Source organism: Camarhynchus parvulus, chromosome 1 (genome assembly GCF_901933205.1).
Source record: "Camarhynchus parvulus chromosome 1, STF_HiC, whole genome shotgun sequence".
Classification (NCBI taxonomy): Eukaryota; Metazoa; Chordata; class Aves; order Passeriformes; family Thraupidae; genus Camarhynchus; species Camarhynchus parvulus.
In genome coordinates this window covers 111,646,695-111,668,613 of record NC_044571.1, presented here as the reverse complement: position 1 = coordinate 111,668,613, position 21,919 = coordinate 111,646,695, and the positions used below count along the sequence as shown (strand labels likewise).

The window sequence follows — 21,919 nt, the reverse complement described above, 5'->3', positions numbered from 1 at the left end:
GAACCTTCATCAGTAATTAAAAACCATAGAAACTGCTTGTATGGGTAGAGTGGTGTGTTTGGAATACACTTTTCAGCTGTGGCAACTACAGATTTTTGGAGAAGAATTTGAGCAGCCAAAGCCTGGCAATGTCAAGGCTTCTGTTCACCTTTTCCTCAGAAAGCCCATGATAAACCTTGAGTCCATCATGCTTTGCTAGATTTTCTTCCATTTCCTTTTCTGTTTTATCAGTTTTCTGGTTTACTAATGCTACTCTACCCTTGTTGTTAAGTGTAGATGCAGCTGCCAATGGCCATCTGTGAGTGTCACTGAAGGCTGAAGTGAGCAATTGCTGATGTTGTAGATAATTATTTAAGGGGGAAAAAAAAAGCAAACGGGAGACTGCTTTCTTCAAGAGTAATATTTCCTATTTATCACATACTTTGATTATTTTAATTTTTATGTTGGTATTATGGAACCTCAATTGCAGTCCACAGAGAATTCTGCCTGTGAATGGCTTAAAGCTGCTGTACCTCTGTCCTGGCAGCATTTGGAGCTGAAGTTGTTGATCCCCAGCAAGTTTTTCAGGACAGCTGACAGGAAAACAGGGCACGTTGATACAGATTTGTTACAACTTCTTCTTTCCCCTTCTCCCCAATACATCAATTTTCTGCAAGTAGCATTTTTCCAGGGGAAAATCTATTTCAGTGGTAAATTGCTGATCTGCTCTAAACACCATGGGCAGGGGAAGTCACTCTGTCACTTTGGCAGTCCCATTACCCGGCCGTTGCTGTGGCCCCCCGAGTCGCCGGCATTCATTTATGGGAATTGAATTAATGAGGGAACGAGGGCACCCTAATGGCAGTAATGCCTCAAGGAGGGAATGAGGCAGCAGATCCCAGTGCCAGGGATACAGATTGTGAATCTGCTCAGAGCATGGAGTGTTTAGGCTGTGGATTCTCAGCCTAGCTGGGAAGGCTCTTGACTGAATAAAAGCTGGGAGTTGCACAGTGAAGGATTGGTGTGCATGGGGCTGGCTCAGGGAGAACCTGATCCTCAGTTACAAGGTGTCACAAATTTCCTTGTAGTAAGAATAGAATCTGTTATTTTCTCCTAAAGATAATTTGGCTTTTCAAAGTAAATAGGAGCATTAAGTGTAGTAAAATGGCTTCAGTTATGAATATTAGTAGATAGAAAACAAAGGGAGTAGATCTGCTGTTTTAAGATTATACAGTTTTAATTGTGAGAGCTTTTTTTTTCCCGGTCACATTTTTATTTAAATCCTGTTTTAAGCAATCTGCCAAATTGGAAATCTTTAATATTTTAAATCATGTGTGATTTTCTCATTTGACAGTGTTACCAGCTTAGTCTGGCAGCAGAGTTTATCAAAATCCTGTCTCTTCAGCACTGTGAATTTGTTCACATCCTAAAACTTCATTTTTTATTAAATTAAGAAATCAATAGCTAAAAGGATCAATGGATTCGGTAGCAGCTGGCTTAATCTCAGCAGAAATGGATTGCTGCCAAACTCCATGTTGCTGTTTAAATTGATTCAGCCAAACATCTTTTGCTCAAAAAGTCAATTGTGGTGAGAGAAACACATTTTGTTTAAAAATGGCATATAAAATTGGTAGTCTTTTGTGCATGTGTGCACATGGACGCACATGCACACTTTAGTTTTTTAGAGATCCTAGGAAACACAATTTTTTTACTGAAGAGACCCTCTCAGCACCTGCTTATAGGTCATTTTGTCCAAAGTTGGCACTACTGTTTAGAAAATTGAAAGAGCATTTAATTTTTTTTATGTTTATGTGTTGGTTTTCTGCTCTACATCTGTAAGCATTTGATACTGCTCTCTATCTTCCCACTCATTCAGCTTACACATACAGTACAGGTAATTTTTTTTTTGTCTCTGAGTGCCAACTGAAAGATATCTAAGTACACAGTAGGCACTTTACAATCCTTATTGCACACCATTAGACACTAATGTACTACAATAATGATCTTGATAATTGCTCTCTCACCTCACAGCACACCTGTGACTCACTTAATGCATTTTTGGATCTTTTACATAAATGAAATCTCCTAATGAAAATTCTGTAATGAACTTTCTATGGTGAGCATATAAAGCACCATATAGAGAACTGTGATTTAAATGGGTGTGAAACATGAGAAATCCTGTGTGTTTCCCCACTGTCCAGATATTTGGGGCATTGCCTTTTTTTCAAATCCAATATTGGAATCCCCTCCGAAAGGCTTCTGTGTTTTGCTGGGCATTATAAGGCAAACTGGTAGCTTGACCCAACTGAGGTAACTCCAGAGAATATAACACAATTGTTGGGCTAACCCTAGAAACACAACAGACAGTTCCCTAGCACAAAGCTGGTACCTGAGAGGTTGCCCAAAGGCTGTTGGATTTCTCTCTGAATTTCTTTCCCTCTTCTTCTTCACACTCTAATTTTGGCAGGATGGAGTGAAACAAACTCAGTGCTTGGACTCTGCTGGGGTTGGGCCCAGATGAGGGTGACACATCATGCCCTTTATTTTTCCAGCTGCTGTGTATCAGCAGCTGCCACAGTTTTACTTGACAAGCACATCTTCCTTCTCAAATCCTCTTCTTTTGAGGATTTCTTTCAAGGGTGTCATTTTGAACCTCACTTCAGAACACCTGTGCTTGAAGATCCATCTCAGTGCATGCTGAGCGGCAGGGGCACAGAAAACCTCTGTCCCCTGTAGTGACAAGCCAGCAGGAGTCAGAGACTCAGTGAGAAGGCCAGGCTGATGGAGGGGATGCAGGCTTTTTATGGAAGCACCCTGGATCCCCCGGAAATCTTCCAGTCTGATGAAAGACTCCCTTTCCATGACAGTCCTAGGACCTCTCGTGATAGATCTGAGGTCTCAAGACTACCACTGACAGCTCTGCTGCTTTGGGAATTCTGACTCACTTCTTATCATCTCCCTTCATGACAGTGGGCTGTGAAACAAAGGTTCTCTTCTCTTTTATGTTTCCCCTCTCCACCTTTGGGTTTTTTTTGGCAAAGTTATCATGGTAACACACCACCTGAGGCCAGGCTGGATCATGGCCACTGCTACTTTAGGAAAGCCATGACTCAATTTATACCTACACTGCCTGCCTGGCCAAGGGCCTTTTCAGGTACCACTTTCCAGAAAAGTTCTGCTCATATGGCTCCAGATGTTTCCAGTAAATTTGGGGGGTTGGTATCAAATGAAAGATCTTACTACAGTTACTTCCTAGTGCTATTGGGAATGCTTTCAGTCTTCAATTCCCTCTTAGCGTTTGACCTCAGAATACAGATCTTAAACTTCACCAGAATTGGATGTGAGAGATGCCCACAGTGTGAATGTACAGAGGAACAACACACCTTGAGGTGCCTCCAGTGACTAATGGGCTGTATTCTCTCCACAATAAGCTCACCATGTTCTGGAGAGAGGCAGAGCATGGTGTGTTTCCTTCACCTCCTTGTTCAAATGGTCATTACCAGCACCTAGCAATTCTCTTCTGTCACCCTAATCCATCACAATATTTCAGTGGGATGGAGAATGGCAGGCAATAAAATGTCTCCTGGAATATAAATCAGCTCCTAATTTGTTTTTCTCTAAGCCATTATTTCTTGTGTGATGGTCTTCTCCCAGGTGTTTCAGGCCTGTCAATCAGTTGCTGCAGGCACTTGTTTTCCTTTCCCAGGTTGTGCTATCTCTGGACCTGGCAGTAACAGAGTGAAGCACCCAGCAGCTGTAGTGCCATGTTAAACCCAAACAGAATTCAAAGCTTGTCACAAACAGAACCTGAAACACAAACTTCATTAGCAGAAGGGCAAAGTGTTCTGTACCAGGACCTAGTTCGGTTCCCTGGGTGTTGATGAAAGAGTGCTCTGAACTTCCTGATCACTGGTGGAAAATTGGTTGCTGTGAGACACTGACTGATGGAATGGGAATGTCTGTGCTTTCCATGTCACAGCAGAGTATTTTGGGACAGCAACAAGAAATTCTGTGCTCCAGTGCTCGCTGTATCTGTGTTACAGATATTTGCCTCACAGATGTGCTTTCTGTGCTACTTCTGCTGGAAGTTACATTTAGTCTTTGCTCATATCCTGTAGGCCAACAGAACAAGCTCCCTGACTGATTTCCAGGTAATCAGCTTGTCCAAGAGCAATTGATTAGTTCTGCTTCATTTGTGAGCAGGTCTCAGAAGTTCCTTTCTTAACAACACAGAGCACTCAAAGAGCCACCAATGCTCCTGCACTGACTTCAGTCATAGGGAATTCTGTGATACTATGGGCTATCTAATTATCAAATTGAGATAGACAGAACTGGACTGTAGTGCTTAAAAGTATGAGTTATAACTCCCCAAAACCCACTAGGTTATGTAATAAAAAAAAATAAAAATACTGGCATACAGTGAAGAAAACAAAATCCGGCCGGTTGCCAGTTTACCATATTAAATTTTAGTTGGCTGTTTTCTTAGCTGTGCCCAGTTAATAGTCTGTGCAATGCTTACATGAAGTGTCTGGGTCACTGTCTGTACTGACTGCACCCAATCACTCTCTTTCTACTGTTTTCACTGTCCTTTGGTACAAGACTCCATCCACTGCACCCTCCTTCCTGACTATGAATACATAAGCCACAGGATGCACCTTTTCAAAGTTCATAATAAATTAACGATCATTTATTAGATCAGTGAAAAAAATTTGTTGTCAATGTTAGCAGGTTTCAAACTAGTTGCAGAATTAAGGGCTAGGGTTTCCTAAGGGTGAGGTTCAGTATTTTATTATATATTTATTATTGTTTATAGTTCTCATTTGATATATAGTGCATCACCATCTGAAAGGACCTCCTCTTCAATTTGACAGCTGGGCATTTTAATGTACATGTAAGTGTTCCTATAAATTGTCTCATACAAAGAAAATGCTGGCAGTTGCCAGGTATTTTTCTCCAGTTAGAAGTACTAAGAAATTCTATTTCTTTCTATCCTGGGTAAAGCCTACAGTCAGTAAAACTCTGCATTTTTCCTGTAGCACCTTTTTGCTTTTGAAGCCCAGGAGAAACCGCTAGTCATTTGTTCAGGTCAGTTCTATTTCTGTGTGCTTTGCTTGAACCTAATGTGGCAGAGAAGTAGAGTAGAAAAGTAACTCCATGTCCCTTGAATTATTTTAGTGCACTGAGATGAGTGAAAGTAAGACAGAAGCCATGGCACATTGCATCGATGAAATAATGTTCCATTTATTACAGCATTTTATATCCTGGCTGCTGCACTACCAACATTGACCCTGAGGGTACCCTTGCCAGCTTTGCCTTTCCACTAGGGAGGCCATCATATTCTAGAAACATCAGTTTGATCCCATGTTTCTGGTTAGGGCATACCAGGCTTGCCCAGTAGAATGGCAATTTGGCACTTTAGCTGAAATCCCTCCCTTCAGCTTGATATTATGTAATGAAAGATATATTGCATAAAATATAATACTTAATAAAACAAAACCCAGCGCTAACTTATCAAAAATGAGTCCAAATAACAGTTAGGAAGCAACAACCCACTGCTGTGAAACTGATCATTAGCTCTCCATCATTGCTTTGAATGTGTGGGCATCATATTTTTATTTAAACAATGTGCCAACAGCAGGCTGTGCTAAAATGCATAACCATCAGCTGCAACAGCTTGTCTGACTGGTTATGCATAAATTAATTCCAGCTGCTTTCTTACTCCACTGTGTATCAAACACCTCACCTTTGCTTCTGTATGTTTTAGAGAAAAGATGAGAGACACATGATAGATACTGTTAGTAGTCATTGAAATTTTTTGTAGGCAAACAGACATCCCTGCCTTGGGGATTGTCTTGGGGATTTTAGAATTTTACCTTATCTGTGTGGAGATTAACACAAAAAAGTATCTCTTCATCTTTTTAACAGTTTCAGGCTGTTTTTAGAAATCTAGGCAAACTTGCATATGTAGACTTAAGGAGCCATGAAGGGATTACTGCTGTTTGTGGTGTTTCCTTCTTTCTATCTATTTTTGAAAAGTCAAGTTGCTTCTTTAAATGTAGCACTTTGTCACTGGCTATGAGAGGGGATTATCTAGGATGATTCCTCCTATTTGCCACATTGTACGAACCCCACTCTTCATCTTCAGGGCCCACATCAAAGCGAGCACTTAGGAATTCAGATGAGCTCGCTTTCATCTTGCTGGAGGTGAGTTGTGACTGCTGCTCATGAGGACTCAGGGACAATCTATGTCTTTCCCCAGTGTCCTGTGTTGGTGTTCCTGATGAGCATTAGCATAAAGGAGAAGGAGGGTTGTTGCAGCTGTAATGCAATATCAGCACAGCCCTAAACTCCAGTTTGTCATAACCACCACAGGAGTTCTTCCCTCTTCCTTCTATCAGAGAATATTTTCTAAAAACTCTTGCAGAAATATTTTCATTCTGAATTAAGAACAGAATTTAAAGTTCCCCCTGTTTTTGGCTTTGACTGACCACATGAGTTTGTAGTGGTTTTGATTCTGAGTTCTTGTGAGCTTCCCATGAAAACATTTCCATTTTCCACTCACCCCTTGGGAAAATACAGCTCCTGCTTCAGCCTGCTGGGGTGGGATGCTGAAGGCAGTACCAGAAACACAAGTAAGAGAGTACAAGAGAAAGCACAAATGTTGCTGAGGTGGCTTACTTACCGTGACCAGTATGAACTTTTGGTATTTACATTAATGTTTACAATTAATTTTTTCCTAACCTTCTGCTCAGCCCTTGAGGGGAAAGGCTGACGTTGCACTCTGGAAGCTGATACTGCTGAGTTTGATTAGATTACAGGGAAAGAAGATTTTCCATCTTCCCACACCTCTTGCCAATTAAGATTAGGAGTCTCAAAGTTGAGTCAAATCTCATTATTCCACAAACATCTTTAAGACTGTGTGTACTTCAATTTTGCAGTAGAAAGCAGTCTATAAACGAGCAGTTGTAATATTAGGGATGAAATTTTAAAGACTTAATTGGGATCATGAAGGAGATGCTAGAAGCACTATGAAGGCTAGCACTTAATGTACCTCTGAACAGAGGTTGCTTCCAATTTTATATTTCAGCAATATTATACCATCGATATATAGATATACCATGGATATCCTCTTTGTATTGACTTCTTTTTGTTCTTACAGCTTTTGATTGCTGTCTTAAGTCCTTCTGTAAAAAAAAAAGTATCTGAAGTCATTGATTTCTTCCAAATATTCTCAAAAGTGGCAGGGAATGTACCTGACAGGCCTCTTTGTGGGTTGTTTGTATGCCTTGAATGTGTAGCCACTCTATGTGAACATAAAGAGACTGATTAGGATTCATTCTGCAAGTACAGAATTTATAATATATGATGGAGGAAAGGGAGATGAGGATGGAGAGGTGTAATTAATTCCTAATTAATAGAAATATTATAGGTGTGTAGCCTGAGCTGATATCAAGAATAATACTGGAGATGATGTATTTGTTTTCCCAGTCCAATGATACCTGTAAATGAAATTACCTGTAGCTCCAGTCCTTCGCCTTCCTTAATTGGACTGCCAGTCAGGCCCCTCTTTATCAGCTGTGATAGGTTTGAAATGTATAGATGCAAATTAATAACTGAGATGAGATGTATTAATTTAATATTGATTTCCATTTTTGATCTAAGCTTCTGCTCTCGTTGAACCCTGAAACATTTATCATTGCAATAATTACAAATCAAAAATATTGTTATTTACTGTCCTGAAGTAATATAAGATAATCTTTCTGTTTTAAGCAGTGTTACATTTCATAACCAAAGTTGTTGCAGCACACAAATGGCATTAAGCTTCACCTAATGGAAAGTTCTCCATTTTGGTTTTTTTGGTTATCAGATTCATCTTCCTGTCACATTTTACCTGGGAGACTGATCCCCACCTTGCTACAACCTCATTTCATGGATTGTAGAGAGTGAAAAGGTCTCCCCTGAGCCTCCTTTTCTCCAGGCTGAACACTCCCAGTTCCCAGCCATTTCTCATGTGGCTGACTCTCTAGAAATATTTTTTATTCCTAAATAAAATTAATGTAGTTTTGTGTATATATTTCTATATAATGTATCTAGTTTTCTAAAACTAAACATCTGTGGCTATGTTGCTTTTTATTGTTTGAAAATATTCATGTCAAGAGTAGTTACATTATTGTAGCTGAGTTTAAGAGTGGCTGTTTGTCTCACTTGAGTTTTCTATTAAAAAATTAGCCTATAAAATAAAAAAGATGCCAAATGGTAAAGTCCATTGTTACTCTTTAGAGGAACACAGATTCCTGGATTTTACAGTTCCAAATACTGAATGAAGGCACCAGTGTCTCATTTACTGTCAGAATTGTAGCTCCTGACCTTTGTCTCGCAGTCATTTTGCTCACAGTATGAGAAACATGAATGTAAGTGAAGGAAAAAGGTGAAAATTGACCACATACGAGCAATGGGCCACCCCCAGGTGTGAAATAAATGTAATGTTAACTGCTGGAAGACTTAGACACAACCAGAGCCCATGGATCAGTGAGTGAGCTGTAGCTCTCTTTATTCCTGTCATGTGTCCACACCTCAGCTAGGACAGAGATATTTATCAACTCAAAAGCTCTCTGTCCTGCACACTTCTTAACAAGTGCTTAAAAGCTGAAATGGAGTTAAATTTTACCAGAATTAAATTCACAATCTGATGAGGGATGGCAATACAGCATCAGTATTGTTATTTCTGTGGACTCTGTAATCCTAACCCTGAATTTTATTTTTCTTTTGATTGAGGGATTATTCCAGACATGTCTAATCCTCGCTCAAATGTCGAAAATGATATATAAAATTTGTTGCCAGGTTTTTTTAGTTGTGTGATTGCCCTGAAATGTTACCAAAAACACATATGCCTCTTTAAAACTTTGAACATTTTTCTTTCAGAATGTCATATGAATTTACATACTTAAAAATAGCAGGATACCATATACACACAATCCTACTAAGGTGATGCTAATAACTTCTAAAAAAATAACTTTTAGCTAGACAGTCTGTAGTTAAGAGGTCAGTTTCATGCCAAATCTCTGATTGTATGTTTGCAACTGTGAAGAAAAGTGGGAAAAAAAGAATAAAGTAAAATCAGTTGTAGGATGACGTTATGGTGCTGTTTTGGGGTGTTTGGCTCCTCATTTAAAGAGCTACAGCCCCACCTGGCCTGTGGCATGTGCGGGCCTGGCACCTTTAGTCAAGATAATTAACTGCTAGAAAATCTTGAATAAGTCCCACTGGCCTCTCTAAGCTTAAGGCTTCGGTTGGGTTTTTCAGGATGGGGATAATGTTATTTTTTTTTCATTTGGAAAATACTTAAAACTGTAGTGTGCATTTAGTATAGTTGAAAAATAGAAATAAGGTTCTCTGTAATTCTTCAGCACTTATAGGAAAGATTCAGCTTTTATGCAGATTTAATATGTTTTTATAGTAATATTTACCCGTGTTCTTAAGCTTAAATTTCTCTATCAAGACTAGAAGTCTTTTTGGAGGGAACATTTTTCATATCAACCTGATTATTTGAGAATTCATATTAAAGTCATGGTTCATCTCTGGGAGATTCCCATGAAATATCAGTGTGCTCAGTGGAAATACTTAACTCTGATTCTTGTCATCAATCATGTGAAATATTCTAAACACAAAGATTGAAGATTTATCCCACATAACTACTTCAGTGAAACACAAATTAGAAACCTGTTCAGCGAAAGGGCACCTTCCTGATTTTTACTTTATTTATATAGTGTTGGATTTGCATCATAAAAGGATTTATTCCTGTCCTAGAAGGCCAGTAGATGAGTACTTGAGACAGTAGTGAGAGCTTTCCTTTGGATTACGAAGGCATTGCCTATACATTGAAATTCACATTAATTGGAATGTGATGATGGGTTGGGAAAAGTTGGCAATGTTTGCTTATTGGAAAAACAGACAACAACAACAAAAAAATCCACAAAAAACCCCAGCAATGTGAGCGTCATCTGTACCTGTGTAAATACAATTAAATAGTTGCTGTAATCTGGGGCTAAGTACTGCAAGTAATTCTACATGGATGCGAGGAAAAGGAAAACTTGAATGAACTAATTACAGAATTTTATGTGTTGGTTCCATGGCAAAATAGGTATTTGAATACTGAGTTAGTTGCTGATATAAATCCCAGAATTTTTATTTGCAAGTACCGCATTGTGTTACTCTTGTGTCTTAAAACAATGATAGAATAGAATGAGATTACATAAAATTGACTACAGTAATGTAGAAGACAAAAAGATAGGTTGAAAATAATTTTTAATAATCAAGATTATTTGCCTGTGAGCTTGTGGGTATTCAGAGGTAATACAAAAGAAAATTGTATTTGCTTCTCACAGAGGCATGAGTACTTTATTTTCAATGGTAAGTCAGAACTGAAATAGTCTGGGAATCACTAATCATGTTTAGTGTCTTTAAAAATCAAGCTTGTGAGCTTTTCTGCAAACACATCCAGAAGGACTCTATTTCAAATGCCAAATGCCTGATTTTATAAGAACATTTCAGCATTTTTTGCATTTGAATTACCCAACTTTACAATTACCTGCCTAGATTGGGGCATTTAAATATTCCCCATGATTACAGTAATTTTGTCTGTGTGCCCAAACTCTTGACTTGTACATACAAATAAAGCAGGGCCTTGAATAAATCACACATTCAAAATCTATACCTGAATGTGCAGTCTTGGTAACCATAATGAAAAATGCAAGCATGATTTTAAGCCTCTCCTTTTAAATATTGGATTATTTAAAGTATTTTTAAAGTGGGTTAGATAGTTTTCTCATTTATATTGCATCTTGTTAATTACATTAATAATTGCACACAGTAGAAAAAAATTGCATTACTTTAGCTGATCTATTGTCAAAATAATTGCTGTAGTGAAAGCGGTGAACCCGAAAAAGTTTAGTTTTAGATCTTAAACCATTAAAAACTGCAATGTTATAATAAGGCCATAACAAGAAACTATAACCTTGCAAATGGAGACTGCACTAGTGTTCAGATTTTTATTGTTAATAACTGCCTGTAAGGATATTCCATTCCTTCAAGGTCTGCCTTCTCTAGAAAGCTTATCCAGTAGTAAGTCATGGCAGGGGAAGCTTTTGTGGGCTTTTGTAGGATTTCAGTGCATACCTTGAGTGTTTTTGGAGGTATGAAGCCAAGTGACATTAATTATTTGAGAACATCTCTGGTAAATTACTATTTTCACACAGAAAATCAATCTGACATAAATCCAGCCAACAAAACATTGCAACAACACTCAGGCTGGAAGTTTTTGTCTTTGTGCAAAAGTGGAAACATCCTCAGAAAAAAAAAATAGTTACTAAAAAATTCCCATGTGCAAAGCAAATTGAGTAATGGTTACCATAGGAATTAATTAACCCAGGCTAGCAGATTAATTTGTTATGGATAGAGAAAAGTGCATCTGCAGATTCCAAGGGGCTGTTACTGCACAGGAAAAAGAGAAATCCATGACTAACTACTTATCATATGTTCAGAGCTGAAAACAAAAAGGTTTCACGTACTAGGGGGAAGAAGGAGAAAAAATGGGGAGAGGGACAACAGAAACTACAGTTTATGGGATATATAATAATATGAGTTATTGTCCCTCTGTGTCCCAATAAAAGGGACCCAGAGGGAGAATAACACATCTATGATAGCATATGATATAATATATATAATAAGGATAGAATATGATTGACACACTGCTCTCCATAGATGAGCAATTTTTGTACATGTGTCTGGTATGAAGGCACTTTAAATCTTTCTAATAGTGGGAGGGATTTTTCTAGAATTTGGTTATTATGTTCAGGCCAGGAGATGATTCTGTAACTGATCTCACCAGCAGATAGAAGAGATAGATAATGTGCAAAGGAATTAGCCACAAAATGCATCTGATCTATTCAGACCATTTTTTCCTCTTGCAGAAAGAAGCATTTGGTATGGTCTCTTGCTTGTTTGCAGTGTCTTCTGATAGGTTAGTCCTCAGCTGTACACAGGAGCATGAAAGGTTCTATGAAAAGAGGAGCTGGACACTAATTCCTCTTCAAATAATACAGGGAAATTCCATCAAACACAGGTTCCTTCTGTAGTTACAATAAATGATATTTCTTGTTGCTGCATTCACTACAGTGTTGAGAAACTTAGCACACTCCTGCCTTATCCCTTCCCCCCAAAAGTCCTTCCAGCTAATCTCAACTATAGAACAATGATTAAAAAGTAAAAAAGAACAATGAAATAAAGCATTAGTGATATTATACTTTAAAACAGAGAGTTTTCACACCTACTGTGGACAGATTTGAGGGCTCAGTGAGTAAGTTCTGCATTGCCCTGAAGTGTTCTCAGGGCAACATTTCTCCTTTTCTGTTTAAAGGTGATTACTGGAGATGCTGGAGATGGCTGCTTGGAGCTGTAATGATCTTTTCCTTCCATTCTTTTCCTGCAGACCTTCCTGATCCCAGGAGTATGCACTGATATATTGCAGGAAATTAATGCCCTTCTTTTTCTCTGCTGTCATGTTTCTTGATTGCCATTTCTATTGTGTGCCCTAATTAGCCTGATTCCCTTTCATTTACTATCTTCCTAAAACACAGTGATGCTCCTTTAAAAATTATGCAGTGTAGAAAAAAGTATTTTTACTGTCACCTTTAAGGATTTATTAAATCTTTTTAATTGTGCAATTGGTTTTTCTATGGGGTCTATCCATAAAATATCAACGGAGATAAAGACTAATTTGGGTGGGGAACAGTGCATTTGAGTATTTGTAGTTCCCACCTCAACCAATTTATTGGACTTCAGAGTCAGCAGCACAAAGTCAGCAGCACAAATCAGTGAAGGTGCATCCTGTTGGTTTTCTCTCTCTTCTTCCATCACTGATTAAAGCACCTCTGTCTTGCAGCCATTTTTGTCACTTGCCACTGCTGTGAGACTTTAGGAAGGAAATAAAAACACACAAAATTGCTGTAAGTTGCAATATAGCAACTTTTTCTTAAGAAAAATCTCTTTTGACTCATGAGTCCAGTTTATAAAACATTTTTAAGGAGTATTTTGAAAAGGGTGCAGCCCATCATTGCAACTGTGTAGCCTGTGTTAGGAACAGAGTTTTTTTATGGATATTGTCTTTATCTGGATTTCAGTGCTTGATATTTCAATGAAATGAACCTCTTTTCAGCTGCCTATTTTGCTAATTTTGTTTTGATTTATTATATTGCAACACTAATTTGCTAATTCTGTATTCAGTGGAACAGCCTTACATGCCATCTACCTGTTGTAGGAGTAAATTTTATTTACTATATTAGTCTGGAAAAAAATATTTCACCTGGTTCTAAGAATTAAGTGAAAAAGATTTTTATGAGGATTGAAAACATTTTCCATCTCTTTCTTTGAGTAGCACTTATGCATTTAGAATCATATTCTTAAATTCTCTTCTAGTGTTTGGGATGCTTGTTTTTTTGTTTTTTTTTTTGTTTAGGGGTTTTGCTTGCTTGTTTTTGTAGTACAAAAATGAATCTGTGCAGAAGAGGATTGACCTGGGTTGTGTAGCACAGCCCCCAGCTCTTTGATGAGCTGTTGTATTGTACCTAGTATGACAGGCAGTGATAAAATTAATATAATTAATATCTTGTCTGTATGTATTTTTTGATAAACCTCAGATTCTTTTAAACCATGCTATGTGACCTGAATAATTGTTCAAGTTATTGTATTGAAACTAGTGATTTATACAGAGAAAAACTGCACTGATGTGAACTGCAAATACTCTTTGATAGGTGGCAGTTATCTCCTTTGTCATTTCTTCTAATAATTTTCATTAAAAAAACTCCACAGAATATTGAAATGTGGGAATGACAGAAGAGTCCCTAGGGGGAAAAAAGAGCACGCAGAGGAAGAACATTTAATTTAATTTACCTATTGTCATTATGTAGTCATACTTGAAGGAGCAGCCTTATACCTGCCTCTTTTTGTCTCTTCTGCCTTGCTCCTCTGTAAAGTCAAGGGTTGGAGTAATGCTCCTATCAGTTCTCCAGATCTAAGAATAGAAATATTAGAGAGCAGAGATACTGGCAAGAGAAGAGATTGACTGCAGCATATGGACACACATGCATTTAATTGCAAACCATAGCACCCAGAAATACTAATTATCAAATTTATTGCAAATGAAAAAGGGAAATCAGTCTATTGTCCCCCAAGGTTGGGTCATTCTGTCATTAAGTTTTTAAGGGGTGTCACCTGTCCCATCCTTCCTCTGTGTAGGAACTAAATCAAACTACAGCTTTGCTTTCTCCATACCATGATGTCTTTTATTTTTATAATTTGTACTAACCAGCATGTTTGATAATTTATAATCTGTGACAGCTGGCCTTCCTCCACTGAATTCTTCATCAGGTTTCTAGCAATTCATGCTGCACAGTGCCACTATCAGTTTGAACACAACCCAAAGTGAATCCCCCTCACAGTCCATTCGTGACCTGAATAAAACAAGAATCATGTGAGAAGAGATTATTTAACCAGATAGTGCTCACAATCAAAGGTTGTCCTCATAGCTTTATTGTCCTAATTCTATAATATCCTAATCTTGATTTTGCGATTGTATTCTGCCTTTTTTAATATAGAGCATCCAACTTTCATTGCATTCTTTTTTCATGTTCTTTTCTATTTTTTCTAGACACTTCTACTAAAATATAAATTGGTTAAAGTATTATCATAGTTCTTTCTGCCAAGTGGTAGAATGGAACAGGCCTCATTGGATTGCCCTTTTTATAAAGTGAGCAGATGGAAGAGGGATAAGAAGACTTCAAAATTGAGATCATTCAGAATATAGCAAATATGAAAGATACCAGTCTCACAGGGCATTAGTGAGATCCAGTAAAGCAAGGTTAAAAAATATATGAGGTGGAAATGCATAACAAAGTGTGTGATTCAGAAAGATTAAAACACCTCTTCCACAGCTACTGATGGTTGCCATTCATTGTAAATGACAACAGAGTCTTCTTTGATTTAATTTGATTGATGAGCTCTCAGCAAGCTATAAAAAATCCATTTTCATGACAAATACCTTCCCACCCACAGACCAACAGTGTCAGACATGCCTAAAAGTTGTTCCTAAGTTTCCTTTGGACTCATCTCCAACTAAAACTGTAGTGGTCAATTCAGATGTTATGAAACTGAAACAACTGAAAACTGGAATCTTGGACAATGATGTGCTCCCAAGGAGCAGTGAAATTGCTGCTTTTGGTTTTTTTAAGGAACAAGATTTTATGACCAGTCAGATGACTACTGTATTTTTATTTTCTGGGGTTTGTGTCTATATATCATACACCCCTGAGGCTGGGGAAGAACTTAATGGCTGTAACAGCCTCAAGCAGTAAAGACTCTTCCACAAGAGAGCCCATGGCTGTATTTTGGAGTGATGGAGCCATGGCCTTGTTTACTGGACTGGGTAATTCAAAAGACCCTCGGGTGGACATGGAGTAAACAAACAAAACTAAATCCCATCTATTCAACATTAAATAAGGAAAATTAAATCAGTTACAAAACTTCTGCAGTTTCCAAAACTCACGGTCAAGTCCTGGTGAAGCTGCAGCGAAGCACATTTATAGATGTGGCATCTTTTATTAAGCAAATTAAATTATCAGTGTTTCTCTGCCTAGTTGCTCATATTTCATTGGAGAAACCTGTAGTGTCTTTGAATTGTTCATTCAGATACCCTGCTAATTACTGAATCTTGAAGACAATATACTGTCTTTCCCCAGGCTTTACAAAAGTCAAATTTCATATAGTTTCTATAATCAGCAACTCACAAAGTCACCACCACTTCTGCTAGAAAACATTAGGGGAAACAAAATGTCACCCAGTGATTTGGATGGCAGAAAAAATATTCTGTGGTAACACAGATAAAACAAATCCTTTTTTTTTTTTTTTTAGTAGTCATCTAGAAAACGTTTGTAGATTTTTTGTGGAAAATTGTAGACTTAGTAATTATTTTGGTTAATTCACCACTGAAACACAATAATTGTTAGCAGAGTCTAAGCTTAGATATGTACAGCAGCTTAAGTGCTGTATTTCTGACTGAGGCTGCATATTCCTTGACTTTGACACAGTAACAGTTCATTTTTTTCCACCGTGAATGCTGATAGTCAGCTCTGAGTTATCCAGAGGGATGAGTTTTCCCAAGCTTGTGATCATTTTGGGGCTTTCAGCTTGTGTTATTTTATCTTGTTTATGAAGGGCCGTTTTTTAATTTGGAAGTATCAATAGTCATGATTGTGATATTCTGCATTTGGGTGAGAGTGGGTTGTTAATACCTTTGTAAATCTCTCAACTGAAAGCTTCCCTGGTATCCCTGTAGCTTCTGTGCCACAGAATTTGATGCATACTTGAGTTGACTTCAGAAGTAAAATATTCTACCTTAATCCATTTATTTTTTCCCTCCACCTTTTCCATAAGTACATATGTGATTTCTTTTAAAAGACTTACAACGTCAAAAGCATAATTGCTTTAAATACAATGAAGACTACCATTTCAGAATAAAACATTTAGTTTTTGCATTAATTAGAAATAAATCTTCTCCTTGAGTTTTATTTTGAAATAGTGGAGTTCTTGAATTTTATACAAAATATTGCTCTTTAAAGAGAAATCTGTGTTTCTTTTGATCCAAAGTAATTTCTTGTTTGGGGGACAGAAGGGAAGAAGGAATGATTTCAGAGCTGACAGACATGAATTTCAGAAGTAATAAGGATTTTAAAGAGCACTCATTTTGCTTTGAATGAAACTGTAATCTTGAATTGTCAGCTCTTGAGTCACAAATGTAGCATATGAAATAAAGCAAGAATTTAATATTTATCAGGGCAGGATTTGAGCATGAGAAGATGAGGAGGAAGCAGGGAAGCACAACACCCTTCCCCCAGTTTTGCCTTACCTCCTCTCTTCCTTCCAGCACAGCTGAGAGGAGTCAGTGCCTACAGCCTGTGTCTGCAGTGCTGCCTTCTTCCCTGCACCAAACCTGCTGCCTTTCCAATCAGGGGAAAATTGCCACTCACTATAATCACAATTGCATCAGACTAGTAGCCTACTTCCAAGGGGAAAATCCCTGCTGTTCCCACCCCTTTTATCTCTAACACCAGTAAAACTTTTTTTTTCCCCAGTCAGTGACAGCAGGACAGGATACCTCTCTAGTGTCTATTCAGCAAAGTCAGAACAGCACACTGGGACGAGAACTGCTGAAATTGCTGGGTCAAAATTAAGCTCTTGAAATTGCATTTGAAAAATTGGCTCCTGGGTTCTGAGAGGCAATCAAGTGTTATCTTTTTCAGTGTCATCTTACTCCTTTTCATTCAGCTACTACTGAAACTGCTTTTATATCAAGAAAGGCCTTCGGAATCAGAAGAAAAACTGATCCTGTATATGTTATCTATGAGTTGATACTTCTTAATAACTCAATTAATATGAACTGACACTGAATCCATTAAATGCATACTTTGAGGTACTTTTTAGAAACACCTAATTTTAAATCTTTTTGTATTTTATTACAAGAAAAGGAGGTACTGCCTATTTCCTCTAGCAGTGTAAAGAAAATAGTCTTGAATATGTCAAAGTGCGAAAAAGCCACACGGAATCTCAAAATTATGTTTATAGTTTCCATTGTACTGCTGGAGGAGTTAAGAGGAAAAGGAACCTGTAAAATCTACACATGTCTGAGTTGCTCTTTAATTTTTAATGTTTTCATATGGGGAAGCCAGAAGACAGAAACTGCAATACATGCTTGGCATGTGCAAATGTGGTAGCTGGCAGGAAAAGAAAGAAATCTCTGTTTAAATGTGTGTGATGAAGTCTGAGGATGATTTTAAAATAATATCTCAGAATACGGGCCCGAGAGATCTGGGATAAGGTTTTTTTAATGACTTGTTTCTGCTTTAAAGGCCAGCAAAAAAAGGCTTGTGAGCTTGTGCTGTGGTTAAGAACAGCAGGGACTCCAGCTCCCAGTAACTGGGGAAATGATGAGCTCTGAGCATCCCAACATTCCCTGTCCCAAGGCTGGCTGCTCTCCAGGCTGTTTCCTAACCCAGTCAGGAAGGTTGTGCATGTTTGTGCTGGGTGGTGTCAGCATCTCCTTCCTTCATCTCTTCCTTCATCCCTTCCTCATCCTCCAGCCTCTCATGCCAACAGGGACCAGCTGATGCGGCCCTGCTCTCAGAGGTTTTTTGGGGTGCTGGAGGCAAGTCAGACCAGCCATAAATATTTGGGGATGTCATCCCTGTCTCATCAGGGACTCATGGGGGTAAATATTTTAGGAGTTGCAAGTTGTCCATTACTTCAGTAAGGAAGCCATATTAACAGCTCTGGCAGATATCTCACTCTGTTTGGTTAATACAGGTAGATAAAACATAAATAGTGATAGTAGTGAAGTCGTTTAGAGACAATTTCAAGCAGCACTGAGGACTGACCAAAAATTGAGAAGTTATCTTTCTTAACAATTCCCTATTATATACCAAGAACAGATTCTTTTTATTCTTTTAAATCCATATACCAAAAAAAAAAAAAGTCAAGAATTGTATCACCAAAGCATCTATATCTAGATTGGAAAGGAAAGAAGCAGCATTATTACTGCTTGGAACAGATTTTATTTATGATCAAAATGTTCTTCTATTAATGAAACTTATCTTCTTACTTTGCAGCTTGCAGGCCTGGATTCTATAAAGCATTTGCTGGAAATGTGAAGTGCTCCAAGTGCCCTCCACACAGTTTGACTCACATAGAAGCAACTTCTGTCTGTCAGTGTGAGAAAGGTTATTTCAGAGCTGAGAAGGACCCACCAACTATGGCATGTACCAGTAAGTCTGATCATTACCAGTGTTGGCAATTCTGTTGCCTCCTTTGTTTGGTTTTGAATTTAAAAAAAAAAACCCAAACCTATGAGTTTGTGAAGAATTCCATTCCTGTTAATCAAAAGAGACTTTTAAAATCAAAATTCAAACAGCATATTTCTGCCTAGTGTCTAGATAACTGTAAACATACCCAGATTTCTCAGTTTGGTGACTTTTGAACTTGTAATTCTGAGATGTAATAGGAGGAAGTGTAATTGTTGTAATATAGATAAAAATATGGTGTTTTCACTACCAGTAATATGCATTTCATATTACTTAAAAATTTACTGGTGCAAAAACTTTAAGAAAGCTGGAGTCATGTAAAGAAAAAAACTGATATAACATGTTCTGCTGTCTCCTCAGATTTAAATGAAAAGTATAAGACAAATATCCCCACACAATCAAATAAAAACTAAATGCTCAAAAAAAGACAAGAAAATTTTTAGAAAGGAAAAAAAATTATCAAATCAGGATGAGATAGAATTTAAACCGCTTGCACCATCATCTTTTAACAGAGAGTTATTCCCTCTTATGCAACTGTCATAATGAAAATTCATTAGGGTTTTTTGATTAATTTTAGAATACATAATTTTGTGGTTTTTTTACTAACCTATATTTGTCCCTAAGATAAGCCTGATGTCCACCATTCTGGGGGCAGAAATTCTAAGAGATCTTTATTACTTTGATCAATGGGCTTATAGCTAGACATACATAGCACAAGTTTTCTCACCACTTAATAAAATATTTCTTATAGATTTCCATTTATGGTTCATTACTCACTGGGATTAATTTATTGATTGTAAAGCAACTATATCTGTTTAATCTCAAAACTGGAGCAAACAGCAGTATTTGAAAAGCTGTGTGTAAAATACTATATTTTAATAGGCTATTAAAATCACTTATTTAATAAAAGTGATTAAAGACTTTGCAGAATCCTCTAAGAAACCCAGGTTTTGGTATAACACTTTATTAATTCTTTTGGTGAAGGATTTGATCTTGGTACTTTTTGTGCCACAATTAGGAGAATTCTAAAAAACTAACTTGTTAAATTAATGAAGTATTTTGACAAATTAAGTATACAAAATTTTTAAGAGATAAAGCCCTTAAGGCAAAGTGCTGTTGCAATAACCATCAGTGCATAGCTGTGTTTTGGGATGTTTTATGCAGCATCACAAAAAAATAACTGAGCTGACTGAATTGAGCTACTTCCTCTGCTCATTCTATTTTTTCCAATGACACTGGACTGGGCAAATTTAGAATAGACCTGATAATTTAAAGCTGATTTACAAATTCATAGGCATTGAGGTCATTGCCAAAACCAAGACATTGTCCATCCACTTCATGAGGGTGATGGTCACTAAAAATGGCACTCTTCAGACACAAGGTAGAAAATTGTATAATCTAACCAGAGGGTTTTCCAGGGGAGGGTAAGTCCCAGCCTCTGGATAGCTCAGGGGCTCAGGGTTCAGAGAGTGTTCCCCCAGTCCTAGCTCACTCTGGAGCAGAGCACATAGGCCTGGCATTTTGCAGGAAGTGTGTGAGGGAGTAAACACATCCTTTCAGGCTTCCCACAGGAAAATGGTGATTACAAATAATTCCACTCAAATCAATGCCTCAAGCACAGGCCATTAAAAACTTACTCCTAGAGCCAAAACAACAGGTGTTCTTGACACGTTCATGCTTGGGAAGAGGGTTTCACTCATATATTATGCAGATGTGGCTCCATATTATTTATAAGTCATTGATTTTTCATTGCCAAAAGAGAGTTCTTTGAAAAAATTACTCAAATGTGGCATTATGATTCCATAATTATCTTTCAGGGCTCAATTATAAGCCCTGATACCCTGGTATGTTGATAAGATAGGGAGGAGCATGAGAGCCCTGTGGCATCAGAGTGCAGTTACTTCAACACCCTGCTGATTTCTTAACAAATGGGAGTGCAGAGAGCTGCTTTGGGTGAAAATTGTCAGGAAAAACTTGGTGCCAGACCTCCACATTCCTGCTGAGGATGTCAGCCAAAGTAACTGAGTTGAGGCAGGGAAAAAATCAACCACAACAGGATATCAGTGCCTCATCTCACCTCAACTTGGGAGAAGGAAGAACTGAAGGAGACAGTGAAGCACATTCTGCTTCCTTGGTTCAGTGCACCATGGACTGTGTCCTATTCAGCCTAGGCTGCAAGGTATTGGTACTCATTGATTGGCAGAGCAGATGAATTCATCTTACACATACAATGATGATTATTTCACTAATTGTCAGCTCTGCTAATGACACTGAAGCTCTTGACAGGCAGACTGTGTTCTTACCTTGCGCATCAGCAGTAATGGAGAGTCTTCAGGCCAAATTATTCCCTAAGTAATATCTTTAGCCCCACTGCTTTCAAATTATTCTCTCAGTTATTAAAATTATGTTTCTGTCGTAAATATGACCTCACTGCTTTTGGCAAATCTGTGCAGATGTGGCTAATTCAAATTTAATAGACAAAGATACAGATATGAGTGGAATTTAGATTGGTCCTTCCAAACTGTCATGTTTTTACTATTAAAAAAAGGAGTTGAAAAGTTTTAAGAAAATTAGGAACTTTGACTAAATAGACAGAAAATGCTGTGCAGAAATGAAATGCCATTTTTACATAACCCCCTTTGGGAAAGATCTGCATTTTCCATATTAATTTTCAGATTTCTATCTTGACATATGAGATATGACATAAGAAACATGAATTCTTCTTAGGAACTTCGAAGGGAGAGATACTCTTAAATGAAACACAGAATGAACAGTGGATTCCCCTTACAAATGTCTTCATGTTCAAATTCATTTTGACTGACTTCATTGATGCCCATTTTATTTGCTCCCCCATGTCCTGCAAGGTAATATGCTCAAGACAGATCCTTTGTTTTCTCTTTTCATTCCTGTGTAAAGTTAGGCAGTATTCCTCACTCCACAGCTCTTCCTCAGTACTGAGAAACTTGCATATGTAGCATTATGAAAAAAAAAGCCCACCTTGATTTAAGACAGGCATCCACTTCTTTCTAGATGAG

General features: G+C 37.7%; 1 protein-coding gene across 3 annotated transcripts in view; it reads left to right on the top strand.

The window, feature by feature from the left end:
* Positions 1-21,919, top strand: part of EPHA6 (EPH receptor A6) — a 362,638-nt gene that overhangs the window by 157,089 nt on the left and 183,630 nt on the right. For all 3 annotated transcript variants that reach the window (XM_030945817.1, XM_030945801.1, XM_030945809.1), the window contains exon 4: positions 18,693-18,848. In XM_030945817.1, the coding sequence (XP_030801677.1) occupies positions 18,693-18,848 (156 nt within the window). The remainder of the gene's footprint in view (positions 1-18,692; positions 18,849-21,919) is intronic.